The sequence below is a fragment of the Spea bombifrons genome, chromosome 11 (assembly GCF_027358695.1).
Source record: "Spea bombifrons isolate aSpeBom1 chromosome 11, aSpeBom1.2.pri, whole genome shotgun sequence".
Taxonomy (NCBI): domain Eukaryota; kingdom Metazoa; phylum Chordata; class Amphibia; order Anura; family Pelobatidae; genus Spea; species Spea bombifrons.
Window position 1 is genome coordinate 37440914 of NC_071097.1, and position 10311 is coordinate 37451224.

Sequence of the window (10311 nt, forward strand, 5' to 3'; positions counted from 1 at the left end):
AATTTGCTATTGGCTCTGGGGTCCACTAGTCAGTGTAGCCCGTAGCCCGAGGTCCATCACGAGACCCACAGGCATACGAACAAACATTTCCATACCCGACAATGTCTGTGAAAAGAAAGATGGCGGCTTGTCCTTAAGGCCGCACGATGCGTATTCGCACTTTTAGCCATTAACCTCTCGCGAGCGCACAGATTGTGATATAAAAGATATGAACAATTCATTGATTTGCCATAATTAACCATTTCACCCCCCGCTGCTTCCTGCGCATGTTATTTAACGGCTGTCAGAGATCGCCCTCTAGTGGTGGCGATCAGGAAGACATTATTATTCCGGATTGACTCTTCTAAGGAACAAAAAAAATCAATTCTGAGAAGGCAAGAAAAATGGATTTTTTAGCAGAAAATGAATTTTCAGGCAGAAAGAGAAAGGGAGACACCGCACTTGGTGACTTCATCCCTTGATGTTTTCTCGTTCATGTTTGGAATGGCTACAAAGAAATAAATATATAAAATGCTAAATGCAGATATTCCCAGAAAAGTTGCAACTGTTTTAACCTCACGAGTTGCGTTATGATGTCACCAAAGCTGAATCTACATAAAGAGGTGTCATGGATGTTTGGGAGCCACATGTTTGATGATGTAACATGCATGGCTCATGTCTGCAAAGAAAAATAGGAAGAATAGCCAAATCGGAAAGATTTTTTGTCATTTTTGGAATCTGAAAATTAAAACACTACATTTTCTGAATATTGCGCTGCAGACGCACGGAGTTATTTGGGCCTCGAAATCACAGAACGATCTTTATCTGAATCAATTAAGATGCATTTCACGAGGAGACTTCGGAGCTGGGATCTCACGTCGTTACTTAACGCCCCGTTACTTAACGCCCCGTTACTTAACGCCCCGTTATCATAGACGATAACTCTGCACTCTAATAAAAAAAATAAATGTTAAAGCGTAAGTAGCCATTCTTTTGATCTACATTCTATCAAACGATTCCATCTCCTTTTTAAGATGTAACCTTCGCTTCTCTGGCTTAAAACCGGATCGTCCTACAGGTTCCAAACAAATCCATTGTTTTTTGGTTTTTTTTTTACAAAAAATGAGAATTATCCTGTGCCGGTTTTAGTAAATCGTTGCCTTCTAGTTCAGCTTTATGAGAAAGGAGCGGAAATTCAAATAAGTAAAACTTTATTGACTTCAATAACAGAGCGACGTGGTGGAGAGCTCATCACTTAGTGTGTGTTCTGTATGTTACAATGTAGCCAAGAGATGGAATCCCCATTTTTTCCTGTCGGATGCAGGGCTTTAATGTGCCGGTAAGTCTGACTCTTCTGAAAATAGCGATTTTTAAACATCCGCCGACCGCAGAACCCTCTTGGTCTCTGATTATCACTTTATAATCCTAGGCGTAGAGAGAGAGCCTTAATTATTTTTTATTATTTATTGTTTTATATAGCGCCATCACATTCTGCACGTGGGACCCCAGAGAGCGAGCGGGGAGCCTAAGCTGTGCGACACAGAGCGACGTCCAAAAGCGACTTAAAGTCCACGGAAGCGGGCGAGACGCCCGCGTACATATTTATATATTATATACGATATGCATCGACGTGGCTGTACATCTTCTCTGCAAATCCATGTGGGTAATGATGCGGGCGCATGTATCCGCGCATCCATAACTACATTAAAAAACCTGGCCCATTTAGCGCAGGATTATAAAGCGCCGGTGTTCTCACGGTCAGTAACGGCCCACAAAATCAATCCATTCCTTTAGTCTGAGAGGTGGAGAATGTGAAATAAATTGCTCAGCGTTTAATGGGAGAGTCAATAAAACGTCTGAGAGCCATGAATCCGAGTCACAGCGAGAGGCCATTCAATCAAAGAGACAGCCGGGAGCTGTCCACGGGGGCCACGCGGAATATTCAGTGCATGACGCGAGGCCCAATTACTAAATTATGTTATAAGGTCCTTACTCAAAACGAGATACTTAACTACATATATATCTTAAAATGTGATTAATGACAATTAAAACAAAAAAAATATTCCATATTTATAAAATGTATACAAAATGTAAAAAGTTTATACAAAATGTAAAAAATTCTCGTGTCAGGTTTATCGTGTCTCCGGTATAACCCCCCCCCCCCATCGGGTCCAATGGTCTGGACTCAGGGCCTCAGGGTTGTCACGGTGACCGGGCCTTGTGTGCTGAGTTATAGCGGCTGGACACCGATCGCCTGTGGAAGCCGTAACAGGGTGTCTGTGGGAGTCTGTGGATGGTAGTGAGTGGTAGTGGGGAGCAGTGAGTGGCAGTGGAGGTGCAGTGAGTGGCAGTGGGTAGCAGTGAGTGGCAGTGGGTAGCAGTGAGTGGCTGTGGAGGTGCAGTGAGTGGTTGTGGGGAGCAGTGGGTGGCAGTGGAGGTGCAGTGAGTGGTTGTGGGGAGCAGTGAGTGGTTGTGGGGAGCAGTGAGTGGCAGTGGGAAGCAGTGAGTGGCAGTGGGTAGCAGTGAGTGGCTGTGGAGGTGCAGTGAGTGGTTGTGGGGAGCAGTGAGTGGTTGTGGGGAGCAGTGAGTGGCAGCGGGTAGCAGTGAGTGGCAGTGGGGAGCACTGGTTTGATTGCAGTAGTCCAGAAGGTGCTATGAGTCTGGACTCTCTATTCCAGCACATTTTGCTCACAGAGCGACAGGCCCAGGAGCAAAGGCGGCTGATCCAAGAGGGTAAAACATCGTACCCCACAGCCCAGCACATCCCCCCACGCCTGTAACACAACCCCCCAAATACCCCAGCACATCCCCCCATACCTGTAACACAAACCCCCAAATACCCCAGCACATCCCCCCACACCTGTAACACAACCCCCCAAATACCCCAACACATCCTCCCACACCTGTAACGCAACCCCCCAAATACCCCAATACATCCCCCCACACCTGTAACACAACCCCCAAATACCCCAGCACACCCCCCACACCTGTAACACAACCCCAGCATGAGGGGTTAATTTTCTGTAAAAATGGTTACCTGAATATCCTGAAATTCTGTAAAATGTATTTTCATTTCCTTTAAAGTGAAATCAGAAACTAAGATCTGCCAGAGGAGGATAAACGACGTTACGGAGAACCTTAAAGAAGCTCGAGCGGTCCTTGAAACCAAGGTACTGTAAACCAGCTTTGTCCCTTTGGCTGAAGTGATGGGAGTGATCTTTGCGGACAGGCCGAAGCTTTTATTCCAATGAGAAGCCCCTGCGCCATGTCTCTCCCGAATAACGAGGAAAATCTCCCCCATTTATTACCCCGTGATGTATTTCTGCCCCGAGCATAAAGCTCGGTCTTTTAAATTACAAAGACATCGTAGCTTAAGGGGGCAGATAAAAGCAGAGTGCCCCTTCGGGCCCATTGTTCCCCCACGCTGGTAACTGCTTTGGCACTAGCACACTCACTTACACACTCACACCACACACACTCACATTTACGTTCGCACTCTATAATCACTTGTGTTATCGATGCCCCCATGAGACAGTAGTTTTGGCCCAGCCCGGGGTGCCCCCCGCTAGCCTGCCCCTGCCAGAGGTACAGAGACGTAATGCGCACCGGGACGAGACGATATTTTTTGTACCGTTTGTCTCGCAGGACGATATCATTTTTTATTATAAAATGCCCTAATTTGGGTCGTTGATCAGAATCTCTCACTTCTGTCCCGTATTTGCATTTAAGGTAAATCTCCTGTCTGAAAAACGGTTTGAACGAATTCTCCTGGAGAAACGGCGGGAAATCCTGGGATCGCAGAAGGACGCTCTGCTGACGGAGGATCGGGACCGCCGCTCGGCCCTGGTGTGTCGCGTCTGCTCAGTAACTAAAAGAGCGCCTGAATCCCGGCCGGGGCGGAAAAACCTTACGACGTTTATTATTCTGATTTATATTTCCCATCTCTGGCTTTCACCAAAGCCATGACCGGGGCATTTAAGATAATAAACGATGATATTATAAATAATAGATAAAACTATGCGTTATTAACCCTTTAATAATTAGAAGGTCTGTCTGAAGAGCTCATTTGCCTCACTGCTGCTGCCTTACACCGGCGGGGTCATGTAACTCGCGTTATGTGACCCCGACGGGCGCCTCGCTCGCCCGGGTCCGGTGCACTCGCCTTAGTGCGCCCCTGCATTCGCGGCAGAAAGAAGGAGGAAAAAACTCAACCGGAGTATTCTGGAGACCCTGCAAATCGACAGAAATCTTTAAAAACTGATAGCGTTTCTCATCGTTTTTTAGGATCAGCTGAAGAAAGAAATCGAGGAGGAAGAGGAGAATTTCCTTACGGAAGTCGTCCGTTTTAACAACGACTACGGGCTGACGAGTGACAGAGGAGTCCTGGTCAGGGAGCGGATCCAGGCCGAGACCCGGCTGCTCCGGGAAGAGGAGGAAACACTCAACAAAGGTACACGGGCCAAGCATTGTCTGCCCAGCAACTCCCATCCCTCCCAGCCAGGAGCTGAGGTGGCATCCAATGAAAGCTACATAATCGTCACTCTTGGACCATTTCATCTTAAAACGCTGATACGAAAGACTTCAGAGGTTCCCATCAGCATCACTTATTATCATATTTCTTATTCTTGGTATGTTTTATTAAGGCCACAAACCATTTTAGAGAGTCTGTCTATCCCATTAGTGCACTAACCATAATGGAGTCTTAATTCCATTTGAAGAAGAGACCTCTGAGGTCCTGAAAACTTACGCAACATTACATCCTTTGCTATGTTGGCCCAATAAAATGTAGCAGCCTTGACTTAAGACTCCATCATCTCCTGGCCCAGTCGGACTGCATCCATTTCCTTATTGAAATAAAAGAATTAAGTGTGCGGATCATTTAAAAGCCGCGATGGTCGGCGCTAATTGAATCATCCTCTTTACTGAATTAAGTTCTGAGGTCTGTTCAGAGAATGCTTTTAAACCGCCTCCCCGCAGGGTTCCCACTAATGCGCTTCCCCAGCTAGACCTTTTAAATATTAATTTAGGACAATTATTGGCGATATTGAAAGGCAGAGCGTTAGGAGCTGGAGGGATTATTTGCCTTTTTTAGCCCAAACTATGAAATGAAATGTTTTACCTTCATTCAGACAAGAAGTTCGTGAGATTTGTGAGATTCTAGCCTAAAACCTGGCGATAGGAGTGGGACTGACCTTCCTCATAGAAACATAGTCCCTCCCGGCAGATCGGCCCCGGCGGCCCCCGTCTAGTCGCCCGTTTCTCCTGCTGTAAGGACTCAAACCTTAATCAGTCGTTGGTCTTGTCTTAGATTCAGGAGCCGTATGTCTATCCCGCGCATGTTTAATACCCTCACTGTATTACCCTCTACCAGTTCTGCCGGGAGGCTGTTCTACTTATCTACCACCCTCTCTAAGGTATCTACCACCTACAATTATTGTATTCAACAGAGCCGACCCACAAATAGAGATTTCATGGCTCTGAGTGTCGCCTGATTTTTGAGCGGGAGTACCATTAAAAAAGCGGACCGTTGACATGTTAATACCTGATGCTCTTGTGACGCACAATTCTGTTTATGAAGGGTTTAAACATTTAATGAAACATTTTTTATCCAGTGAATACATTTTTAAAAGCCAATTCTATAGAAAATGCAGTTTTTGGTACATTTATTACTTTAAAAAATCTGTGTCTCTTATACTCTCCATGCTGTTCTCATCATTAAATTAGTAGTTAGTACAGGGAGAGACGTGTCCACTTCCACAGTCCGCTCCTTTTCATCCGACAAAAACCCAGAGAGAGAAGGCTGATGAGACAGGATGGGGCAGACGTGTTTATTGATGATGTCATGAATTATAGATACTCACCACATAAAGCATTTCTCTGATGAGATTAATATTATATGGAAAGCCTGTCATTTTCCCGCATTAGGGGGTCCTGCCGAGTATCCAGAGGACCGGGGGCTCGCCTTATGTGTGCTCAACCCTAAAACTGCACCAAATCGTGAGCAGCATACCTCCCTCTCTTCGAAATGCCAGTGCCCCTTCTCCCCCCTCCGATACCCCTCTCTCCCCCCCTGATGCCCCTCTCTCCCCCCCTGATGCCCCTCTCTCCTCCCCCGATGCCCCTCTTTTCTAGGAGGTCAGAATGTTTGCTGGGTATGAGGGTATCGCAGGGTTCTACGGCCCTAAAAGCCCCGATAATGATTTATCAAACGTTTTTGATTGGTTCAGGCAAACTTTGTAAGGGTGGGGCAACCGAGAGAACCTCCTTCAGATGTTACGCAGATAAATCTCGCAGCAGCTCTTGGTTGGCGAATCCACAAACCTCATAATTCTTTGTTTTCTGCAGAAATCGAATCCTTAAGAGGTGAAAATGTTCACTTTGCGGCATTGCTTCAGCAGAGGAACGCGGCCAAAATGGAGCTGGCGGAACTGGAGCTCCACCTGAAAGGTGCCCATCAGACCCCCACCTGTGTATACCCCACATGAAGTGTGTTTGATATTATTATTAGTAGTATTAATATTTTATTAATAATAATAATGTTTTAGTATTATTTTTACCAATAAATGCACATCATTTCCAGATATGGAGGATAAATTATCTGACTCCATCGCTATCACAAAACAATTAGAAGACGAAAAGTTCAATATAAGCCAAAAGCCTCAATCGGACGCAGAATATTCAAGGTGAGAATATAAACTACAGAGGGGCCGGGGAGAGGGGCCGGGGGTCTGCGTAACGACCCCTAAAAACGAAATATTTCATGATTTTATATGGTGTGGTTTCTCCAGCCGTTAATGGCAGTGAGCAGACATATAGTTGTAGCTTATAACAGCAAGTACCCCCCCCCCCCCAGTGAGTGCCCATAACACACGTTAACCCCTCAAAAATAACCCCAGGACCCCTGCAATCCTATAAATTCATTCATTTTATTAACCCCCCCCCAAATTACCGTATATATAAAAAGTCACTGAATGCGAGAAAAAAATGGCAAATCCAATTACATTTATCTTTAAAAACAATAAACCTCGATTTTATTTTGAAAAAGAATTGGTAATTTATCAGCTACTAGTAAGATGGAGGCTTAAGGGCAGAAGAGCTTACAATCTGTTCCAACCAGCCTCTTGCCCTATAAACAGGTCGGCCCCTAAACAAAATCTCTGTCAAAATGTTCTTTTGACGCTAAAAAAAAAGTTAATCAAATCTGTTTATTCCCATTTTCGACATCCGCTAACGGCCTGTGTTTTGCGGCAATTAAGTATCGTAATTCACGTAATTTGATTTGATTTTGGACAATGGGAATCCTGCATCTGTTTTCATAAAATATATACCGGCATATACGGCTCCCGCTCGCCCCTCGTGCCATTTGGGGAAATTAAATACCGCAGTTTGAAAAACATTTTCACATCAGCTCGTTAGAAACGATGTCTCGGCTGGGGAAATGTCTTACTTGATTAGAAGCAGAAGAAATACATTTCACGTTTCAGAGCCAGCAAAACAAAATTGACTTTTTTCCCTCCTTTTGTGCTACATTTAATTTATTTTTTTTAGTAATAATTTTATTTTTTATTATTATAAATTTATAATTTTTATTATTTATTTTATTTGTTTAAAGCTTTTCATCAAGCTGGGTGTTTTTCAAATGAAGTCTCAGATTTGGGTAACATTTTCGCCCGCACTGTATGGAAGAAAAATAAACCTTTTTTTTGGACTGAAAATGTAGCGTTTTAACCATTTAAATCCCCTGTGCTCCGGGAGTGTGTGTGTGGGGGGGGGTGTTGAAAAGCAATCCCACCGGCTGCTTCTTGCCGCCGATGTATTTTCGTGCGTCCGAGTGCACCTTGGCGTTGGGGGATTGAAGGACAATCTGTTTTGCAGAATTTAAAGATCCGATTGGACGTTCCGATTTGCTCGGCGTGCGGAATAAACAAACAAAACCACCTTTATTAAAGTCATAGAGAGGCAAACGGAGCTTTCCCCCTTTATAAATAAATATATATATATAAATCATCGCAGGCAACGCACCCAGCAGAGCTGAACCGATGGGTTCTATTCCTGCCGCATTGCCTCCGGCCGCCACTTCTACTGGATTTCAGAAATATTTGCAATTTAATTTTATGTTAAGTTTTATAAGCGGAAGATATCCATCTTCCCGGCAATATATTTCATGCCAAATGAGTTTCTATAATAACAATCTGCTTGTTGATTTTCTCGCCCCGTATTGGATGCTTCTGCAGACATTCTGCCTTTTAGGACAGTTTTTAGATTTTTTTTTTCCGTGCCCGTCTGAATTGGGTTTTTTTTTGCATCCGTAATATGCTATTTGGCCTTAAGGAAGGAAAGGCTGGAGCTGCGGGGTTTCATCGTCCGTATGGGGGACGGTGCTAACGAGAGGAGATCGTTCTCGTTATCCGGCAGGCGGGTTACGCGTATGTAATATTATCAGAATGGGTTTGAAGGGATGATAATGCAGATGGCAGGGTTGGGGCGCCGAGGTGGTAATTAAGCCTCATTATTCTCGGTAGAAATTCGTATTTACTCTGATCGCACTACAGAAGCTCTCGGAGTGAGAAAAGTAACTAAACTCAAATTTAAAGCGCTTTTAGTCAGAGTCCTGTCTGAGTTCAACCAGCCGAGTCCCTGCTGGCTTTAGTGGGATTCATGCGCAGCTGAACCCATCGGGAGCTCGGCGTAAAACTCATTAGTGGAAAACCCCAGAACCTGCAGGTAGATCGGCCCCCGGCGGCCCCGTCTAGTCGCCCGTTTCTCTTCCCAGAGGTAAGATACTCTCAAATATCTCCAAAAAAATAAATTCCGCTGATTAACAAAAAAACACAAGCTTTAGGTTATCAATTAATTAACTTATTCTAAAAGCTGGGACGGCATCAGCACCTCTTTAAGCCCCCCACAGCCCCCGTCACTGTCTACGTCACTATAACATGACCAAGTATCTGCTTGTCCACAGGTTGAAAAAGGAGCTGGAATCGTATAAGGAGGAGGATCTGGAGGACGTCCACGAAGCGCTCCGTGCAGAGATTGATTTTTTGCAGTCGGTACGCTCTTTTATCCCGAGATATTAAATTAAAGTTGATTCGGCACAAAGTAACCGGTATTTTTTTGATATAATATCGCAATTGGCGGATTGCCGAGCTGCGGTTGGCTGGGGGGGGGGTCTGATTGTACAGCGTCTGATTGCCTTTTATCTTCATTCAAATGCAAAAACTGTTATTATTTCTGAACAAGCGAACAATGCAGCAGCCCGCGAGTACTCCTCACAAACACGCGATCCGAACACAACGAGAACCCCGGACGTGGAGGCTTTCAAAGGCAGGCTTTCTACAGCAATAATGTGTCTGTGAAAATGACTCCTCTGATTTCAGAGAAGGAGAACGGGACCTTCGTATCTCAGAGAAGCTCTCATAAGCTTCAAGAACTCGGATCAGAAATATTTACATTAAAAACGGGGCAAGAAATGGCATTTTGGATGTCAGTTCCATGCCAAATATCTTCATTCATACACCTATACTAAGATGTAAACGTTGACAATGTGCGCAGGGGGTCCCATCCACTAAATTCACAGCATTTCAATTCCTCGACTCCGAGTATTTATATTTTTTTATGTAAATTTTTTTAACCCATGAACATTTGGTCATAATGAGTGTATTTCAGCAAAACACATTGAAAGCTAGAGCTCTGTGGATTATTGTAACAGAATGAAGCGGGTGTGAATAGAGAATTGCTCCCGGCTACTGAAACAATGCGACCGCGGTGATGTCATATACCTGTATGACCTCAAGGAGGCGCTGATAGTGCAGGCAGACTTTTGGAGCCCCTGAGCTGCTGGCTGATTCTTTACATAAACAGCATTTTTCAGTAACATCGTTTTCTAAGCTTTGTTTTTTTTCTTCATTTTCAGAAATTAACCCAAAAGCCAGCGAAAGGAAATCAATGAATCCGAACGCGGCACCAGATTGAGGTTTTATGTCCCCCCCGGCTCCCCAAGTTCGGAATAAACGCCTGTACTTATTACACTCAATATGGTAGAGAATCCTGGAACATGTATGGGGTGTTTTGATGCAGAAACATGAAGTTGTATTATTATTATTACTATTATTATTATTATTATTATTATTTAAACTGTAACAAACCTCCCTGTATTTTAAAAGAAGCAACAATTACTGAGTTATTCACAAAGAATTTGGAGTGTTATCTCACAGTTCATGTAGACTCTACAATGCATGCTGATTGACATTGAAAGTGGCAACTGGGGGGTCTTGGCACAATATTTACCAAATCTTACACAATAATCTCAAATGCAAACTCTACGAGCCTTAA

General features: G+C 44.2%; 1 protein-coding gene across 1 annotated transcript; it reads left to right on the forward strand.

The window, feature by feature from the left end:
* The first annotated feature begins 2633 nt into the window (after positions 1 to 2633).
* CCDC172 (coiled-coil domain containing 172) lies at positions 2634 to 9060 on the forward strand. The gene is made up of 7 exons (XM_053450021.1): positions 2634 to 2712; positions 3064 to 3149; positions 3709 to 3843; positions 4264 to 4429; positions 6325 to 6426; positions 6560 to 6662; positions 8942 to 9060. Exons 1-7 carry the CDS (start codon positions 2634 to 2636, stop codon positions 9054 to 9056), a joined length of 786 nt encoding a protein of 261 aa, XP_053305996.1. The 3' UTR covers positions 9057 to 9060.
* The last annotated feature ends 1251 nt before the right edge of the window (positions 9061 to 10311 follow it).

Excerpts from the sequence above, each read along its gene's own strand:
- CCDC172 (XM_053450021.1), top strand. The coding sequence starts at position 2,634 with ATGAGTCTGGACTCTCTATTCCAGCACATTTTGCTCACAGAGCGACAG. Across the intron at positions 3,150-3,708 it reads GAGCGGTCCTTGAAACCAAG|GTAAATCTCCTGTCTGAAAA; the intron begins GTACTGTAAACC and ends TTTGCATTTAAG. Across the intron at positions 6,663-8,941 it reads TCGGACGCAGAATATTCAAG|GTTGAAAAAGGAGCTGGAAT; the intron begins GTGAGAATATAA and ends GCTTGTCCACAG.